Source organism: Scomber japonicus, chromosome 16 (genome assembly GCF_027409825.1).
Source record: "Scomber japonicus isolate fScoJap1 chromosome 16, fScoJap1.pri, whole genome shotgun sequence".
In the NCBI taxonomy this organism is placed as follows: domain Eukaryota; kingdom Metazoa; phylum Chordata; class Actinopteri; order Scombriformes; family Scombridae; genus Scomber; species Scomber japonicus.
Genome location: NC_070593.1, coordinates 8,199,965 through 8,220,482, shown reverse-complemented (window position 1 = coordinate 8,220,482; position 20,518 = coordinate 8,199,965). Strand labels below are relative to the sequence as shown.

The following is a 20,518-nucleotide window of genomic DNA, read 5'->3' as shown; positions in this document are numbered from 1 at the left end:
TATTTCAAAATAAGGATTCTCAAAGTAGTTAAAAATATCTCTTAAGCCATGGCTTTTGCCCTTTTTAGAGCACATCACTTTGTTAAGGATCTACTCATAAAATGTTAACCCTCCACAGTGAGGAATACACTGTTGTGATTTCTTCAAACAGTTTATGTGAATATGTGAAAATGTTTTACATAAAATACATTTTAATTTGTAATTTCCTTATAAATACTTGAATAGAAAGTGGAACTTTAAGCTGAATTTCTAATGACTCTTCTTTACTCCACAGGGTCCTCAACGTTTTCCGTCAGTGGGTCGAACATCATTTCTACGACTTTGAAAATGATCCAGACCTGAGAAGTCGATTAGAGGAATACATCACCTCCAGAATTCAACTGCGAGGTCGGTCTTACGTGCAGATCCTAGTTTTTCAGAAGTGAATAAACGTTTAGAAACACAAATAAGCAGCAAAGTATTTCTACGAGTCTGGATGTGTCTCTGCTGTTAGAGGCGGTGTTGATGCAGACTCTGTTACTCTTAATGCAATTTATCACCAGCAGAACTTAATTAAAGTGATTCACAATTAAAAGTCACAGCAGCATTAAATTAGTATTTTTGTATGAGCTGGAGAAAGTGTAGACTCAGTTTTTGTGTGTTTCCTTTGCAGGCAAGTCTATGAGAAAGTGGGTGGAGTCCATCAATAAGATCATCAAGAGGAAGATGCAGACGCAGTCAAACGGTGTCAGTCACAACATCACCTTCGAGAGCCCGCCTCCTCCCATCGAGTGGCACATCAGCAGAGCAGGCCAGTCAGAGTCATTCGAACTCATGACCCTTCACCCCATAGAGATCGCCCGACAGCTGACTCTGATCGAGTCGGAGTACTACAGGTGAGTCACTGATATGCAGCCGCCGGTGAAGATAACAGGAACAAAATGTGTTAATCAGACTTTAAGCTCCCCGGTAACGGTGTCTGGTGTTGCCTGTCTGAATCTGAGTCAGGGTTATTATAGTTGTGAAATTGTCATTAGTTTTTATTTCTATTTAGTTTTTCAGTTTAAGTTTAAGATTAAGTAGTTTTATTTTTATTTTGAGGAGTTAACTAGTTGTAGTTTAGTTTTTATTCAGTTTTAGTCTTAGTTTTATGCCGACCTTTCACTGTTGCAGACTAAATTTCCAAAGTGGGAAAGAAATCATGGGAGTTTTACTGGAGTTGCGTCGCACTCCCATCATTTCAATGGTTTAGAGCTGTTTTAGGCCAGTCCGAGTCTTCTCCTAGCCTTGGTCTGAAGATAATATCAAATGCAGTCTTTCAGTTTTGGCAGTGACATGACATAGTCAACAACCAAAAGATGAGCTCTAACCAGACGCGCAGAAAGAAAATTTGCAAATATAATCTAGTTGTAGTTTTGTAAATAGTGACCCTGCAAGATTCACAGTCTTTGTAAAGTCGTAATCTGAGTCTAGCCTGTGACTAAAAACTCTACGAGTCATCTTTAGGTGAGAGCATTTGTGAGACGGAAGCCTTTTGATGCGTGGGTATCATTATAGTTATTATAGTTTTGAAATGTTCATTAGTTTTTATTTTTATTTAGTTTTTCAATTCTGTTTGTTTTAGTTCATTTTAAACTATAATTTCACTGCTAGTTTTAGTTTTAGTCTTAGTTTTATGTTCACTTTAATAACTCCGGTCTGAATATAAACCTGCTTCGTTCCACAGAGCTGTGCGGCCGTCTGAGCTGGTCGGCAGCGTCTGGACCAAAGAGGACAAAGAGAAGAACTCACCGAACCTGCTCCGTATGATCCGTCACACCACCAACCTCACACTGTGGTTTGAGAAGTGAGTGTCAGGAAGCAGATTTTTAAAAAGAAAGGTTTTAGAGTCCCGGAGAAACCAAATCATCTGTAACTCACTCTGTGTGTGTCTGTGTTTCTCAGGTGTATCGTAGAGACCAAGAACATGGAGGAGAGGATGGCAGTGTTGATACGGGTCATTGAGATCCTTCAGGTTTTCCAGGAGCTCAACAACTTCAACGGCGTGCTGGAGGTGGTCAGCGCCATCAACTCTGTCCCCGTCTACAGACTCGACCACACCTTTGAGGTCAGTAAAGCTTTCACAGAGATCAGACAGAACTACAACTAGCTGCACATATTTTGCAATAATTGTAGGAATTTTGAGACACGGGTCAAATAAAGGTTGGCAAGATCAGCAATTCAAAAATATCTTTAGAAATAGCTTTAAAACCAGCATCAGGTTTGTTCAAATGTACATTTTGTATTTTTGTTGTTTTTAATGTTATTTGAAATGACACTTGCACCATTTTTTTAACCAAAAGTAAGACTAAATGCTCCTGAACATGTCAAATGGTGTAACCACAAAAGAATGATAAATATTGAATATTTTATCCACTTACAGTGTATTTAAGTGTACAAATAAATACTTGGTTCCTGATTGACATGATTCCCCAGATTAAATTTATTATTTAGAACAATTGTATTCCATTACCTTTATTTAATATAAAAAGTTATAATGTAAGATCATACCAAACTAGTTGATATGGTGTTTTATTGAGAGTTCAGTGTTTTTAAGCAAGTTGAATTATTTGTTTTTTGTGGTTACATCACCATCCTCTAATTTATTCTCTCTAAATGGATTAAAAGCATAATTGTTTTGCTGAGTCCACAAAAAAAGAATGTGTGAAAGTTATTCATACATTTTATTTTCACATTTTAACCCTTTTAAATTTGACCAAACCACATGGACACAAAAACATCGACCCACACATTTTCACTTTATAATGATGATTATTAAACTATTTAATTTCAAAAGATGAAAGAGCTGAAAAGCCTCTGCTATTCATTGTTTTGGTTTTTTTTCATGTACATTGTGTCTCACCAACCATTCAATCTAAAGCCGAGCTGGTGATAAAAACCTTTTATTTATGGGACTGTTTCTCCCTCCTTCACTACAGGCAATACCAGAGAGGAAAAAGAAAATCCTGGAAGAAGCTGTGGAGCTGAGTCAGGACCATTTTAAGAAATACTTAGCTAAACTCAAGTCAATAAACCCACCCTGTGTGCCTTTCTTTGGTAAGTCTTTTACAGTGTGACAGTCTGCACTTAATGCACTACAGCTGAACTATGAAGCTGAACCAAAAATATTTAGATATAACCGCCCAACAATGATTTTTAGCACTATTATTTATTTGAAAGTTGAGGGTTTTTTTCTCAGCTCTCTGCTAGTTTAGTTCATTTTCACACATTATTGAGCAAGTTTATGTTCCTTTTTTCACTACCACTTGCCCTTATCCTCAGGTATCTATTTAACCAACATCCTGAAGACGGAGGAAGGCAACCCAGACTTCCTCAAACGCCACTCCAAGGAGCTGATCAACTTCAGCAAGAGGAGGAAAGTGGCGGAAATCACCGGAGAGATCCAACAGTACCAGAACCAGCCCTACTGCCTGAAGGTGGAGTCCGACATCAGGGTGGGTGCTCTTAATTTTGTCTTCTGTTGCATTTTAAACAGGTGTAATCTCACACATCCTGGACTCTTAAACGTGTGTTGCTTTTTTGGTTGTGCAGAAGTTCTTCGAGAACCTGAACCCGATGGGAACGCTGAGTGAGAAGGAGTTTTCTGACCACCTGTTCAACACGTCTCTGGACATTGAGCCAAGGAACTGCAGACAGCCTCCCCGATTTGTAAGTGTTTCCTCTGTCAAGACGATATTTGGTGTTTTTAGTTTGAGAGAATTGCATTTTTACAGCAGATGAGTGTAAAAATCATTCTCTAGAACCTTGATCTTAATTCATTTTAGTTTCTGTGGCCACTCGATAGCATCTACTTCTATATTCTTAAGCAGTAGTGAGAGTTGAAATAGAGAAGAAACCTAAAAACTGCAGTAGACAGCACATTGAGTTGCCCCTGTGTATGAAATGTGTTTTTATAAATAAAGCGTCCTGAGTAGATTTGACTCATCACTTGTGATGAAGCTGCAAAGTTGAATCAGTGCCTCTCGTCTCCACCTGCAGCCCAGAGTGAGCGGATACACTCTGAAATCACCGGGGATCCGGCCTGTGCGAACGTCTACCTCTGGCACCCTGAAGGGCCACCCGGTTGCTCTGGAGAAGGAGCCGTCCCATAAGATCACCTTCCAGCGCATCGCTGAGACAGAGACGGAGATGCCGGCGTCGGCCTCCGTGCCCACCTCTCCGAACACGCCCACCCCCCCGCAGTCGGCCTCCTCTGACCTCAGCTCAGTCTTCATGGAGCCCGACCTCAGCAGCTCCTACGGCGGTGAGATCACACACCAGCACATCGCTCCGTTTCTGGAATATTTGGGAATGTTTGACATTTTTCTAATCAAGACAGGGAAAGTTTCAGTTTTTTAACTTCTCTACGGAAGCCTGTGAACATCCAAAGTGTTTTAAAGATCGCTTTAAATGATTCATCAGAGTTTGATCTGGTGAAGAAACTAATTCTGACTTTGAGAAGTTGTAAAATAAAAACTTACGAAGGAAAAACTGTCGACATTTAAACACACGTGGTGGAAACACTGATGCAGAAGGTAACTGGGACACCTTTTATATGAAATTACATCTTTATCTTCTGTCTGTTTTGAATTTCACAGGAAGCAACTCCATATTCGCTCCAGTTCTCCTTCCGCCTTCAAGTGAGTCAGGAGCAAGTGCTTCCTGCTGCATGTTTTTATGCATTGAACTCACAAACCGCTCTTTTTAGTATTTTGCGATATCATCGTGCTGTTACTCACAAGCAGGGCATGTTCTTGATTCTTCACACACCCATCCTTCTTTTCTTTTTTTAACCCTGTGTCTGTTTCTCTTCGTCTCAGAGCTTCAGTCTGTGTCTTGCGGCAGCCTCCACCAGCTCGGAGAGGAGCAGCAGCAGAAACCGCCTCCTCTGCCACCACGAAGGAAGGACGCGATGTCTGAAGCTAAGGTAAGAGCGGCTCATCATTTATTCAGAGACATTATTATCTCAGTCTGATTGGAATTAGCATGTCAGTGGTATGACTTAGGATAGTTTAGTAAAAGATGTGATTCCGTTATAAAAATGTAGAATGGTCAAATATGATTTTTGAGTATATTAAGAATATCTCGGACATCAGCTGTGTGAATTTGAAGCAATTGTCAAGGAATGATTTATTTTTGATGTTCAAAATATATCACTAATTGGACCAAATGATCAAAATGTTTATTTGGTAGAAAGCCACGCACTTTAAAATCCAAATTTTAAAACCTGTAAAATAAATTGATCTAGTAGGTTTTCCTTTGGAGGACAATCACTTCAACTCAGACTTCAGTCAGACGTCACTCTGAAAGGGAAACGTGGATGAATTAGGACACAAACAAGTCTACAGAGATTATTTAGAGAGTGTTGTCCTGACATCTCAACAGAGCAGCCTCTTATTCAGTGTTTCTTCTGGACTATATTCTAAGAGAAGTCAACCTCTACTACAGCGTTTGATTTAGAAATTAAAACCTCTGAATATTCAACATTTAAATTGTTAGGCGTTTTTTATAATGATGACTTTTTTTTTTTGGTGCTTATTCACCTTTTAATTTGATAAGTAAATGTACAGAAAGAGAGGAACCAGCTGCACATGCTACAGTCATGTGACCCGTGTCCCGCAGATACTTACATTAACTAGGTTTTGTCCGCCCCTAATCTTCTGTAATAAAATTCTCAATTTTTAAGCTGTACTTTCTGCTCCTTTTGAAACGCTTGTACAGATGTCACTCCTCTCTGTCCAGCTGTTATTAGATCAGAAGGGTTTCAAAGTCTGAGATCCTCTCTTACAAAACTTGGAAAACCCCCCTGGTTTACTTGCTTATTTTCACTCAATTCCCGGATGCCAGTGGGAACATGATTATATTATTTGATCCCATAGACACAATTAAGCTAAGATAGCCTCATATTGCTGTTTGTCATACTTTAGATGACAACAAATACATATTTTTAAAAGTCTGTCTGAAGGCATTTTGTTAGTTTGTGACTCTGAGAAAGTGGAAATAAGAAATCCCCTAAACCTCTGCATCTCTGAACTATCACACACATTATGTCTACTGTATGTTATCTCATTTGATAACAACTGAACTACTAGTATCTCCCAGCTCACTCATGGACTCGCCTCTTTTGTCAAGTTTTGACATTTAAGTCATGATTGTCTCAGACTTTTGGGAAGCAGGGTTCATTAAAGGGTAAAAAAAGCAGGATTATAGATTGAACAGGGTTTTTTGCCGTTCTTATCTGAACATCTGGAGTGAAACACAAAACATACTGATGACTTCCAAATCTGGATTTTTAGTTATTTGTGTTATTTTGGTTTTCGGCGGTTTGTTGTTTTTGGAGCCGGACTGTGACGATGTGGGTTTTAGAGATATTTGAACCAGATCTCCACGTGTGCGTCTCTCTCTCTTTCTCTCTCTTTCTCTCTCAGCTGAGCTCCAGGTCCGACAGCCCCCCGGCCATCCCTCCCCGGCTGCCCCCTCCTCTGCCCAGGAACCAGCCTCGACCGCCGGTGTTGTACAACGGCCCGATCGACGGCCCCCTGCCCAGCCCGCCTCCTCCACCTCCACGCGACCCCCTGCCCGACACGCCTCCCCCGGTGCCCCAGCGGCCCCCGGAGATCTTCATCAACTACCCTCTCAACCTGCAGCCTTCCCCCGTGGGCCGCTACCACTGGGACTTCAGCAGCTCGCCCAGCTCGCCCAACACCCCGCCCAGCACGCCGTCGCCTCGCATCCCGAGGCGGAGCTGCCCACTCAGCGCCAGCCAGAACAGCCTGTGCCCGTTGCCCATTCCCATCACCGCTCCCCCGGTCCCGCCGCGCCACAACTCCAGCCCACAACTCCCCAAACTCCCACCAAAGACATACAAAAGGGAGCTGCTGCCGCCGCCGTTACAAGGCCTCTCATTGGTGGAGAACACCGACAGCAGCCAATGAGTCTGCTGCGTTTCAGTTTTTTTGGGGGTTTTTCGTTGTTGTTTTGTTTTGTTTTTTAAAAACGCCAAGAGAAAGAGAGGTGATCTTGAAATGCAAAACCGCGTCCTGCAAACTACGACACAAAGCTACTGATCAGACAGAATAACACTGCTAACCCCCCCCCTCTTTTTTTTTTTTTTTTCCTATCACACATACGCACACACACTCGCTCTTAACTGCACCCGCCCGACCACCGTCTGCATTAACCAATCACACACACACACACCTCTTTACTTCCCACCCGCTGTGCCTCTCAGGGGATCAGTAGCTCCGCCTTCATCATAAACCCTCTGTGCCAATGAGAAACCCCCACACCGGTGTGCCAGCTAATAAACAACGAGGAGCACCAAGACACTGTTGCCGTGTGAGTGTTTGTCTCGTTCTTACGGAGCAGAGACTGTCCGCTGCTCCTCTGTAAAAGTTCTCACCCCTCCTCTTCCTCCTCCTTCCTCCTCCTCCTCCTCCTCCTCCTCACACACTCTTAAAACTCACACTTTACCCCACGTCCCCACTCCAAGTACCAGAGTGAGGGATGCATGTGGGGGGGCCTTGGACTTTTTGTAGCCTCAACTTCGTCATTGCTTTTTATTTGTTTGGGCATTGACATCATCATCATCATTTTCATCATCTGTCGTTGTTCACCCTGGAGTCCTGCTGCAGCTCACAGATTTTCTTCTTCGCCTCTCCTCAACGATCAACATCGACTTCGTAGCGCTCTCTTTCACTGTGTTTTTTTGGTGGGGGGGGGAAGCGGTGACAGGCGAGGAAAAAAAACAGACATTTCCATTGACTTGTTTTTTTTTTGTTTTTTGTTTTTTTTTCCTACAAACTGAGAAGAAAACAGTTGCCAAAGTCTTATTTTATGCAGGGGGATAAGGGATTTTCTTTTTCTTTTTAAACTAATGTGACATTTAAAAAAAAGAAACACGAAAAAAGGAGGCAACACTGAACTCCCCCCCTCCTCTCCTCTCCCGCCCTCCCACTTGTATCTCAACTGTACACACTGTGACTGTATAGAAAGAAGTGAGTCAAACTATCTTGACGGGGTTTTTTTTTTTTTTTGGTTTTTGGGGGGGATTTGTTTCTTTTTTGTCAGGCTTCTCCGCAGCCACAAAACGTTGCCTTTAACAAAGAAAAAAAAAATCCCAACAGCGGTGTGTGTGACCTCTGACCCCCCAAGCTCCACGTCCTCTCGGCCCCCCTTTTGCGGACGGGCGGGAAAAAAAACGAGAGCCGAGAACACTCCACATTTGCACATCGAGCTTCTTGGGCAAAGTCAGCAGGTTGGTTTTTTTTTTGAGGGGGGGGGGGGGGGGCGTTTGTGATGAGACTATTAAAAAAATATATAATTAAAATTTAAAACCAATCCCTCTGCGTTGCGCATCAGAGGGAACGTCTGCCACGATATCAAACAGCACCGATCCAGGACGAAGAAGAGGAGAGATGACGGAGCTCCGACTCTTCGAAATCTGATGTCTTAACCGACCCCCACCCCTCCTCTACCCCCCCTCTCTCTTATATAGACGTGTGCTGCTGTCTGACACTGTGCTCTTCTCCCAAAAAAACAAAAGCCCCCACATGACCAACTCTTCCTTCATTTGGTATTAAAAAAACTTAAACTCAGCACTGGAAGCACGCAACTCCCCTTCCTCTCCTCCCTCTACCAAAGCTGGGTCAGCTCCCCCTCTCCTCGCCCCCTAGTGGCTGCTCCAAGTACTACAAACCCATTAAGAAAAAAAAAGGAACTTTTTAACTTCTTCTTTATCTCTTTCATTTGTGTTTTTTTTTTCCCTGCTTGAAACATGTTTGGACAGACTGAAATAATCCATGCATCATGCTCAGATGTGCCTTTTTATTTTTCTTTTTTTTTTCTTTTCTATTTTACAGAATAAGCAAATGGTGTCTAAAATGCTAAAAAATAAAGTTGCCTATGTAATGTTTAGAACAAAAGCTATACACTATGAAATTGTACATGTTTGTGGATACTGTGTATATATAACATGTATACACTAACTAAATAATTTGTATAAAGTTTTTCTCCCCCCGCCCCCCCCCCACCCCCTTGTTGTATTGTACCCTCATCCGCATCTGTTCAGTCAAGTCGAATATTGCCTAATAATCCAATGCTGCTACAGTCGGATAAAAAAATAGTAAAAAAAAACAACAACAAAAAAAAAAAAACAGGTCACTGTCACTAACTTACTTACAGACAATCTCCAGTTTTTTAAACGCTGGGAGTATTAACTTGAGGAAAGCCATTTTTTCTCCCCCTCTCTCCCCTTTCTCCCCCCCCCCCCCGCCCCCTTTTAGCTGTTTTAAAGCAATGAAAATATACAGTTCAATATGCCAAGCACTTACTTAGACGTGTGCTTCACTTTGTACATCTACTAATTGCCTTTCAATTGTCTCCTTTTCAAAGACTTTTTAATGCTAACACTCATTAAAAACAAAAAAGGTTGGAACTGTATTAAATTTGCAGTTGAATATATATATATACATATATATATGTGTGTATATATATATATAAGTACAAATATATTTGGTTGCAAGTATTTGAGCATCGTGAAGAATTGATTGGACTTTTTTCTTCTTTGTTTTATTCTTCTTGTTCTTCTTCTGAGAAACACACTTTGTGCACTTTAGGCTGTACTGTTGAAGAGCCGCAGTTGTTATAGGTCATATGTTTGTAAATGCAGTGGTCCTATGCAGCTGTTAAACTCACTTTATACATGGATCAGGGCAGAAAAAAAGAAAAAGAATCAACAAAACACACACACACACACACACACACACACACAAGTCTACCACCTCACTTCTTATCCCACCACCCGTCGAGTTTTAAGGAAAGATAGAAACACCTGAGAGGATGTTTAAACACCAACGAGCTCAAGACAAATCCTCCTCCTGCTTCTTCTCCTCTCATTTTGTGCAGCTGGTGAGTTTCGGAGGATATTTTGTGTGTTTTCTGTCCGTTTTCCCCTCGATCGGCAAAGTGTCCCAAGAAAGAAGTCAGTCAGTATTGGTGGGGTGAAGTTTGCCATGTTTTTTCTTTTTTTTTTGTTTGTTTTGTATTCAACTTTCTTTTTTGGGTTTTTTTTTTCCCAGCCCGACAGAATAACAGATTGGTTTTCCTCTGGTGGCACTGTAACAGCTTGATCCAGCAGTCAGTTTATTTGATGGTATGTGGCCTTTAACTGCTTTGTATTAATGGTCTTGATGAGATTAATAAATCACCCAGTCTTATTTTGTACTGAACTACTCATTTCTCCTCTTTGTTTTACTGTAACTCGAATGTTTGATTTGTATTTTTACAGGTAATGCAGGTAAATTGATATTAAAGGAGAAGGTTGCAATTTTTCATATGTCTTAATATAGCAGTCAGGTGTCCACATGAACACTGAAAGGTTTTCCTTGCTTTAATCATTCATCCTGATACTACTGAAAGATCCCATTTAAAGTGAAGGGGGATTAAAATGCATTTTAAAGTTGATTTGAAGCTTATATGAGGCTTCAGCAGTCTGAGTTAGTCATATCAAGTGGATATCTGACACATTTAAAGTCTTTTTAGTATCAAATTTGCTCATTGTGTTTCACTGTTGATCTGAAGTGGAGGTATAGTAACACAAAGAGGAACTTTGGCACTAAAAAGACTGTAATATAAAAAGATATCTACTTGATTTGACTCATTTGGACGACCGAATATTATCCGCCCCCATCACTTACAGTGTAGATGTATTGTGAAGGGATCTTCTAATGGTCAGTATGAACAGGAGGAATGAATACAGCAAGAAAACCGGCTTTAATGTTCATTTGGGTTCCTGACTGTTGTTAAAGGACTTGGTCAATTGTGAACCTGGCTTTTTAAAGTCTAGTTCTGATCATCTATAAATCTAAAAGTCGTTACTTGGCACTTTTCTTAATCTACAGATGGATGTAGTCTTTTATCAGGCTGTGAAGGTTAAGTGTATTCAAGGATTTTAAAAATAGAAATCAAGAACAAAAGTATGATTCCTTCTTTGTTTTCTCATAAATGTTTTAATTTATAGTCATCTCAGATTTATGCTCCCGTTGTTCCAGACACAAACCCCTCCTCCTTTTTTTAAAAAGTTTTAATCCATTTATCAGGAATGATTCAGATTTAACAGAAAATCAAAAGAAATTCATGTTTTCAGGTTTTAGTTTCAGCGGTTGTTCGTTCATGCATTTACGTTGCTGTTTTTCAGGTCACAGTAACTGCAGTTTTTATGTGTCACAGTTTTCACTGAGAGTCTCTCTTTGTGGTATCTTGAGGAGGACAGCAGGGGGGCAGGGAAGGGTCAAACGGTGCTGCAGGGTCCCTCGCTGTCCTCACTGTCGTCCCACAATCCTCCACTGCTCTGCGGGGGTGCAGCGTGGCCGCCTCGCTGCTGAACCAGGCTCGGTCTGAAGAGGCAGCAGGTTAAATAAAAAGTCTTATTTCATTCATCAAATCAAGTTTTCCAGATTAAAAAGGAGATAAATCCCCACCGTGGAGATTCTTACCTCAGGTTTTCTCTGCTCGGGTTGAAATTCTGAAAGCTCTGCCTCGCTGGAGCTTGGATTGGCACGAAGCCTTGTCTGTTGTCCTTCTCTGGAGCCGAATCCGCCTAATCCATGAAGTGATGTGGAGATACAGAGCAGAGGTTTGGCAATATAAATGAAAAACAAAACTGTACAGAGCTGTCAGGAAAATATGGTGTCAAAGGATTTAAGAAGTTATTTAAAGATAAAGTCATATTCAGTGTTTATTTATAAGGATGTTTGGTCCTTTTTGGCCTTTTTTTGGCAGCTTTTCCCAAAAACTTCCAGATTTTACTGGAATTTGGTAAAAAAAAAAAAAGTTTCACGATGAGTCAAAGAGCTCATGTTTTTGTTTTTTTGTGCAGATGCAGGAATCTTTTTTTAGAGCCTTTCCAAACATTGCAAGATAAGACATTTTTAAAATATTTTCAGGGGATTTTATCTTAAGAGCTGCAAAAATCTGGCAGATGTATCTCATTACTGCCTTGTATCAACATGTGTATTTAGATTTGGTCAAAAAAACAAAAAAACAAGCCCCTATATGTAGAAATGTTAATGTGATGATAGCATCTTTGAACTGCTCTGATGACATTTTATGTTAATATTGGTGCAGTCCACATGCTGCTGCTGCTACAGTCTACCAGTCGGAGCAGAACATCCATAAATATAGAGGTTTTTGCAGAGTTATTGCTCTTTGAGGAAAGTTTAGTTTTCCTCATCAGTTCAGTTAAATCAGGCTAGAAACTAAACCACAGTTTCATTTTGACACACTTTAAAGGTAAGGGGGAAAAAACCATTAAAAACTTTAAAGGTGCAGAAAGAAGAATTTTGTGGCATCTATAGAGGAACAGATGAGGCAGAAATGTAGTAAAATTTTCATAAGTATATTTTAATTGGTGTATATAAAGAATTAGTTTCTTAGCAACTTTACGTTCTCCTAAAGCCTCCAGGTGAGGGAGCAGTATTTAGGGTATTTAGGGTATTTAGGTGTTCAGCCTCACCACTAGATACCAGTAAATCCTAAAACACTGCAGCTTTAAGAGAGATTCTGTGGATGTTTCCAGTTACGTGAACTGAATCGCCCTCAGTCAGAAGGACAAGATGAACAATAAAGATTAAATTCAATGTTTTTTAGTCACCACTTTAGACGATGTGAGGACATTAGTTGGTGTGTGTGTGTGTGTGTGTGTGTGTGTGTGTGTGTGCGTGTGTGCGTGTGTGTGTGTGCGTGTGTGCGTGTGCGTGCGTGCGTGTGTGCGTGTGTGTGTGTGTGTGCGTGCGTGCATATAATCTGAAATAGAAATAAAAAAACAATAAACTAAATGCAAATGTCTACAGCATAGATAAATCAATAAATTAAATATACAGTAGTGCATTCTGGGAAATGCAGTTTTACTATCATACACAGTCTGCTGAAAGTCCAGGACTACAGGACGTTTTTAACAAGGTAGCTAGGTAGGTTTTATAAACTTTTTAAGTAATGAAATATTGTAATCAGTTCTGAAACTAACTGGAGACCAATGCAAATATTAAAGACATCAAATTTAGGACTCTTATGCTCTGATCTTACTGGTATGAGCTGCCCACAGTCTCATTCTGCATCAGAGACAAGAAGCCTCTCACACTGGAGCAGTATGAATAGACAACACAGTGCTTGTGTAGTAAAACCTTAATTACCTGTTTGGACGGGTCATCCCAGATGGGCCTGAAGGCACTTTTCGGATGGAGAGGTGGCGACCCTTTCCTGACACTGACCAGCCTCTTCCCGTAGGAGCTGACGAGGCAGGGCGCCGGCCTGTCCGCACACTGCCCTGCAGGGGTTCTCAGAGGAGGGTGAGGGGTTAATCTGGGAATCTGCCACCTCAGACACACAGTCCTCTCTCTTGGTGCATCTCTGGACTGCTGCTGCTGGCTGTACGAGGGCTTCAGAAGCACCGGCACCTGGCTGTCCTCCTCTTCATCCTCCCCGCTGTTGCTGCCCATCATGTCCCTACGCAGGGTGCCATCGGGGCTGCAGGAGGTGACCGAGGAGTAGTCGAAGGCCGAGGTGTCATCTGGGTCTGTGTCGCCGTCATCAAGGCTTTGGTTGGCATGAGGCACCTCCAGCTCGTTGGTTCCTTTCCCAGTGGGCTGGCTGAAGGTGCCCTGGCCCGAATCGCTGTTCTCTCCCCATCCTGGAGTCTCCGGAGTGAGGAGGGAGCAGTAAGCGTGTCCGCAGGCCGCGTGCTGGTTCAGGAACGGCCGGTCTCTTTCACAGCCCTTCCTTCTCACTGGACTGCAGGACCAGCACTCGAGACGCATCGAGTGGCTGCCGTCAACCCCGTTAGTGAGGGTCACTGCCTGCTGGTCGTCCCTGTGGAGAGGAGAGAGGAGGTTACTGTACATCACATCATAGCAGGAGACATCAACTGGTAGTATGAAGGACAGCAGCATGAAGGTTGTCAATATCTGATTAAAGAAAGTAGCACAACTTTTACTGAGATTCATAAAGGATCTGTTCTGGGGTGTCAGTTTTTCAGGCCTAAACCCTCCTGGTGCTTAAAGTCTCCCTCCACTCTAAAATGTGTTTTGCTTATTGTGACTTCAACTTGATGTTTGAGCTTCACTGTGCAGAGTTTGACACCTTAAGACTGCTTTTAAAATCATCTGCTGACAGAGGAAAGAGTCAGTCTACCTACAAACATGATTTATGGCATCACAGCTAGTTTTGATCATGGTCCAGCAACTTAAACAAGAAGGAATAGATGTGAGGTTAAGAATTTAAGATGCTTGTGAATCAAAATCACAGCAACAGCACAAATGATAGAAATCAAACAGGACCTACAGATATACCAGAAAAGAACCACAAAAAAAGTGTGTTTTGTCCAATTTACTTCAAAACAATCCTTAAAAATGTGTAACTTTTAATGTTTTTTTCCTCTCCTAACTTTAAACTTTGGTTAGCAGCAATTTCAGATGCTAGATGTTGGAGCTTTGAGAGAAGTGACAGATTAATAAACCTCAAACTAGTTCCAAGTATCTGCAAATTGATTTTCACCTTCGACTGGATGTTTTTTAAAATTCAGACTAAAAACATGCAAAAACACTGTCATGGTCCTTTAAACCAAAACTGAGCAACAGTCAAAGCCTGCAGATGTTACTGAATGTAATAATGTGAGTGTTGCTCTGGGGATTAAAGTGTTCAAGTTTAATCAAAATCTGTGGAAGAACAACATAATGAAGTATTTCTAGGTCCGACGGTGCCAGTCTAAATACAGATTATTTTTGCAGGTGAATCTCACTGAAAAATAAACTCTTTTTTCTCACGTCTTTCGACTGCAGAAGCTCTTTTACCTGCTGTACTGTCTACAGCCAGCAGAGGGCGACACTCACCTCTGAGCTGCAGGGTTTGACTCCCCCCTGCCCTGCTGACTCTCTCTGGTCTGATGGTGCCTCATGCAACAATTTGTAGAGGGTCCGCCAGCTGCTGCGTCACAGCAGTTGCTGGTCATGTAAAGAAGAAGAAGAAGAAGAAGAAATTACATTTAAAACTAAAATCTTTCGACAACTGCAGAAAAGGGCTGTCCTCTGATTCATGTGTACACTCTTTTAGTTTATGGATCACTTTAACTGTTTCAATAAGATTTATATAAAGGTATTTTAAAGCAGCTGCTCTACATTCACCTTTATTCTACTTTTCAAAGGAGAAAAAACCTAATGTGATGTTTTCCTGAGGCATTACCTGAGTGTTTTTACATTATAAAAAAACACGCACACACACACACAGTTCATACAGTTCATGATGAGACAGGTAATCCTTTCTCCGGTGCTCTCACCTTTGTTCAGCTGCCTCTCCTTCCTCCCATCGGACCTCTTCTTCCAGGATCACATGACAGCGAGACAAAACGCTCCTCAGTGCTCGCTCGGTTCCCAGGAGGAGGCTGCAGTCAGGATGCTCTTTACCCGTCCACTGCAACAGGTTCTAGACGAGGAAGGTGATTCAGAAAAAAGGAAATCAGTCAGAGTTCAAAATTTGACTATGATTGAGAGGGTGGGAATGATTTTTGGTTTGTCTTCAGTATTCAGTAGAGCTGCCAATTATTTTCTTTATTAACTGATTTTGTCAGAAAATGCCCGCTACAGTTTCTTAAAGCTCAAAGAAACATCTTCAAAATATCCTGTTTTGTCAGAAATATAAAAATATTCAGATTACTATAATGTATGACACAGAAAAGCTTCATATCTGATGTTTGAGAAGCTGCAACCACTGAATATTTGATGTTTTTTGCTTTAAAAAAATATTAAATCGATGATTTGATTATCAAAATTGACGAACTGCTGCAGGTCTAATCTTCAAACCTGATACTAATATTTCCCCAACCTCACCATTTTAATTTTCTGATCTGAAGCATCCAGTTTGGTGGTTTTTTTTAAGTGTTGGACGTCTCAATCTGGACTGCAGTCTCAACTTTGGCCTCATTCAGCTCAACGTCAGCTCTACTTTAGGTTCATTGTGCACCTGCAGCGTTTGCTGACTCACCTGGATGTGGCTCAGGTAGCTGTGGATGCGAGAGACGGGTGCCAATAGCAGAGAGAGCAGTTTCATTTCCTCTCTCTCCATCTGGCCGTTCTGTAAACGCAGACAGAAAATATCCTTCAGATTGTGTCTGGTTTCTGGTTTCTAGCACATTATGATTGAATCCTGTCAGCACTGTAATACCTGTGTTTTGTGATTTTTCTCAGAATGATTCAGTCTGTTGAACTCCAGTGAGAGGAATGATGCCAGGGTCGTTGTGTAGCCGAGGTACATATCAGAAAACGTTGTCTGGAAAACGAGAGTTGATTAATGAGCATCATCAGAGTTCAACATAATCACCTGAATCTTTATTTTTTAGAAAGAAAAAGGATCTACTTGCATCATTTTGGCCAATAAGCTGCACCAGGATGTCTCCCACCAGAGATTTCCAGTGCTCAGCAGAAAGTCGCTCCTGCAGAGTGTTTCTGAAGAGCAGATGTCGCTGCAACAGCTGCTCCACAAACTTCATATACGTCTGACTGGATACAACAACACAGATGTGAGAGTTTTACTGTACAGACACAGATGGGTCTTTACTGCAGATGATCTTTTCCATTTCTGTCTCTGTGTAGCAGAAAACCTCCTCATGTTGTGACCTTCCATGCTAGAAAAATCAGTTTGCATCAACTTTCTTTCTTTGTAGACAAACATCGGAGCAGTTTAGTTTACTTACTACGGTTCCACAGTCATCAGGTGAGCCGGTGGGGTTTTGTATTTATCATACAGCTGGTTTAAGGTTGACACGTACTCCCACTCGGAGTGGAGAAGCTGCATTGCTACCTGATGTCGTGCATCTGCTCAGAAAACAAGAAACATATAAAAGGAGAGGTTCACAATTTGTCTATTTCAGTTTGTTTTAATGAACATTGAACATTGGGACAGGTTTTTCTTGCTGTGATCTTTCATCCTGTTCATACTGACCATCAGTGGGTTAGGGTTAGAGATCTCTTCATAATGCACTTTCAGTGTCAGTAATAAGGGACAAAATCCACAAGTCTCCTTTCATGCAAAAATGCATTTAATAGTTTATTAGTCAAATCAAGTTGATATTTTTCAGAGCCTTTCGTCAGATGGTGTTTCCCTGTTAAGCTGCAGTGGAAGTATAGTAACAAAAGAGAGACTTTGGCACAAAAAAGACTCATATAATCTTCAGATGAATCTGACACATGAACACAGATAGAAGAAGAGACATGACAGAAAAAAACTAACAAACCAAATAAAACCAAATGTACATTCACAGAAGAGCTGAAGAGTTTCAATTCCTGTAGCATGAAATGTGCTTTCTTATGATTAACTTACTTATATTTATTTTCTTAACTTGAACAAAATTGTGTATCCCCTACATGCATACATAGATGCGTTACCATGGCAGCACAAGCTGATGTGTGATGTTATTTTGATACTGCACAAGGAAATAAACAAATATTGTATTTTTGTTCAATCCTTGAAATGTTTATTGAACATTTTATTGTACAAATATTGTGTCAAAAAATGGTTTTGTATGGTTTTGAAAGCAAATGTAACATGTAGCTTGAATAACACTTGTGTTTTACTGCAGCAATAAGCCACAGAAGAAAAGCATTTTTCTACCAGTCTGACAGATGATGCTGAGTTGTGTTTGACACAGTGTGAGCTCACCTGTGCCCTCGTTCAGTCCCGCTTTGAGGCCCTGCAGGAAACAGTGGAGGAGCAGTTTTCCTCTGGACAGGCAGGAAGAAGGAGCAGATGAACAGTCACACTGACATCGTCCCCCGGCCGGCTCGACTGGATCACTGCATCACAACAGTGAAGAGATACCAAAACATACATTTGATTTATTGTTTTACATGTCTTTAACACACAGATATGTTGTATCACACCAACTCAATCATATTGTAATCACAGTGTTTTCTCCACCTGCTGACCAGATGAGATCAGCTTGTTTTTGAGTGTTGTAAATGTATTTTAACACATGAACATTGTGACATAAATGAATCATGACAATATAATCAGATTATTTTATTTTCTCAATCAGTTGTTTGGTCTTTAAAATGTCAGAAAGTTGTACTTCTCATAAGTCAATGAGGTTTCTGGTTTGTGAGAAGCCGCTGATCTTCAGGACTTTAAACTAATAATACCAAGATATTCTTCTTATCTGAGCTGCTGTGGAGCTTTTATCTGTGTTACCTTTCTCTCTGCTTTGACGTAGAGCTCTTTCCATCCTCCTGAGGTCTTTGTCTGTTACTGTAGAGCTGCAGGACGTGAGACTGCATCACACCAAGCTCCTCCTGCAGAATGAGGATTGAGTTTATATTTAGAGAAATCCCTGCAATGTGTCTGTGGTTAATCTTCCTTATTATAACCAAACGTTCCACACTTGATTTGTTTCTAAATGACTCTCACCCGCAGCGACTCCACCAGAGCCTCCAGTCGCACAGCTTTTTTCTGACAGGTCCTCCTGTTCTCCTCCAGCTCCTCCCTCAGGTAAGTGTCTCCATGTTGGATCTGGCTGAGCTCCAGCAGGGCGCTCGTGAACCCTGTCTTCAGCTCCGAGACCATGCATTGTAACTAAAGTAGAAATATATTCATCAGAAATATTAGATTTATTCAAAATGCACAACAGGATGTATCTTTGCACACTGATCTCTTAAACTGTCTTTGTCTGTCTTTGGCATCAGAGGACATTGATTTTCCACCTGCTGCTGTTTTAGCAAAGAAGGAGAAGAGCTTGAGATTTAAAGCAAACTGTCTCTTTAACAAAAAAAACACTCTCGCTAATGAGGGGGAAGAATACCTTGGAGATTTCAGTGACAAGCTCGGCCTCTTGAGGCTTCATGACCTGCTCAGAGAGAGAGACACAAACAAAGCTGTGTGCAAACAATCCACAGCGATTAATGCTCATCACAAACCGTGCTGCAGCCTGAATGACCTTTTTAGATTTTTAGCAGCCGTCAGTCATCTGGCAGATAAAAACACAGTGTAGGTAGGCATGCTTTCCTGATGTAATTCAATCTGTCCTCCCAGCACAGATCAGATAGTGTATCAGACACACAATGGGAACAAAAACAGGGGAAGTCGACCTGTTTTTCTCACAGTAAAATGAATCCTTAACCTCTTCCTACCCAAATGCTCACACACATTACAAGAAACAGGCATTCATTTAACATCTACATGATTTTTAAGCACAAAAAAAGGAAAATCTATCATCATTTATTCTTTCTACCTACGCCTATTTAAAACCAGAGGAGTCAGAATAACATTTGCAACCTCTTATAAAGACTTTAATGTGTGTGTGTGTAGTTGTTTGTTTGTGGTACCTGCTCAGATGTTGCCCCTGCCAGCAGCCCCTCTGCTAAGGAAGTGGCGAGCCAGCCAAAGAGCTCAGCCCTGCAGGGGAAAAAGCTGCAGAAGCCAAGATCCCTCCTTATAAGTCTGCTGACAGAAGGACAGGCACAGATCAGCAAAAAATTAAATGTGTGCAATAAGCAATAAGGTTTAAACAGCAAGTGAATCAAATAAGAATCATTTTTTTAAAAGATGAATTAAAGCTCTCCACAGGTTATTTTAAGAGCATTTTTTATGGAATCAAAACATGAAAGAAATCCAATTTTCAGTGTAGGTTGCAAGACTATGATGGACATATTATATAATTAAAAAAACCCACATGACTATATTTTAAAGCATAATGATAAATCAGCTGTCCAAGTATTGAAGAATCCTTTACAAAAAAGTGAAGCAGTGAAGCAAAATAAAACTCACCTCAGCTACAGCTCAGCAGTGTTTATACTCCACACATTTGAAAAGATGCAGTGATCCCTAAAATCCTCCTCAAAGTGTTGTATTTCTCTCTTTCTGAGGTAAAAACTTTCAGTGTCGGTCATTTGCGGTGTTTGAAGGCGGTGAAGCCTCATGTTGCTGCGTGCGGACAGCAGATGTCCCGCATGACGCTCACTGAGCATCTCTGTGATCTACTGAGGAAGTCAGGTCGAGTATGAATCATGTCAGAGCCCCGATGGAAAATAGGCTTTATTATAAAGACTTTTACAGTAATTCAGATATTGTTGTACATTAATGGAGCTTCACACAAGTCACATATAGCACTAAAATACTGCTAATATTTTTTAATATGGAAATGGGAAATTTTGCCATTATAGATTTTATTACAAATTCCAGTGATTAACAAGGTGAGTGCAATAGCTATTAATAAGATAAAATAAGATGAGGTGAGAAAACAGATAAAGATTTATTATATTATTAGAATAAAATGACTAAAAATATAATATAATTTGAGAATACACTAAAAAAGCTTTATACATTGCAATACTTTAGACTTTATAAATTAAATATTTGTGCTAAATGAATCCAGAAATCAAGTGATGCAACACCAGCAGCCATGATTTATATACATTATATATTATATTTATTATATATAATATAAATAAATGTATATAGG

At 40.7% G+C, this 20,518-nt stretch overlaps 2 protein-coding genes and 1 long non-coding RNA gene across 3 annotated transcripts in view; 1 reads left to right on the top strand and 2 right to left on the bottom strand.

Annotated features, from left to right (window-relative positions):
• sos2 (son of sevenless homolog 2 (Drosophila)) overlaps positions 1-7,962 on the top strand; it is a 37,211-nt gene extending 29,249 nt beyond the window's left edge. The window contains exons 13-23 of the mRNA XM_053335283.1: positions 275-387; positions 653-875; positions 1,706-1,825; positions 1,924-2,086; positions 2,958-3,075; positions 3,301-3,473; positions 3,571-3,687; positions 4,018-4,282; positions 4,617-4,658; positions 4,839-4,945; positions 6,447-7,962. Of these exons, the coding sequence (XP_053191258.1) occupies positions 275-387; positions 653-875; positions 1,706-1,825; positions 1,924-2,086; positions 2,958-3,075; positions 3,301-3,473; positions 3,571-3,687; positions 4,018-4,282; positions 4,617-4,658; positions 4,839-4,945; positions 6,447-6,953 (1,948 nt within the window). The 3' untranslated portion in view covers positions 6,954-7,962. The remainder of the gene's footprint in view (positions 1-274; positions 388-652; positions 876-1,705; positions 1,826-1,923; positions 2,087-2,957; positions 3,076-3,300; positions 3,474-3,570; positions 3,688-4,017; positions 4,283-4,616; positions 4,659-4,838; positions 4,946-6,446) is intronic.
• A 3,346-nt stretch (positions 7,963-11,308) lies between these two features.
• Positions 11,309-15,389, bottom strand: LOC128375845 (uncharacterized). The gene is made up of 5 exons (XM_053336263.1): positions 15,347-15,389; positions 14,904-15,014; positions 13,209-13,884; positions 11,514-11,617; positions 11,309-11,414 (listed from the first exon to the last, which is right to left on the bottom strand). Exons 2-5 carry the CDS (start codon positions 14,966-14,968, stop codon positions 11,309-11,311), a joined length of 951 nt encoding a protein of 316 aa, XP_053192238.1. The 5' UTR covers positions 14,969-15,014; positions 15,347-15,389.
• Positions 15,390-15,456: 67 nt separating this feature from the next.
• Positions 15,457-16,335, bottom strand: LOC128375068 (uncharacterized). Its single transcript, XR_008323069.1, has 3 exons — positions 16,231-16,335; positions 16,051-16,140; positions 15,457-15,492 (listed from the first exon to the last, which is right to left on the bottom strand). It is a non-coding gene; the product is annotated as an uncharacterized LOC128375068 (long non-coding RNA).
• Between the last annotated feature and the right edge of the window lie 4,183 nt (positions 16,336-20,518).

Coding starts and splice junctions, on each gene's coding strand:
- LOC128375845 (XM_053336263.1), bottom strand. CDS start 14,968: ATGAGGCACCATCAGACCAGAGAGAGTCAGCAGGGCAGGGGGGAGTCA. Junction 13,885..14,903: donor TCAAACCCTGCAGCTCAGAG/GTGAGTGTCGCC, acceptor TCCTCTCCACAG/GGACGACCAGCAGGCAGTGA. Junction 11,618..13,208: donor GGGATGACCCGTCCAAACAG/GTAATTAAGGTT, acceptor TTCATGGATTAG/GCGGATTCGGCTCCAGAGAA.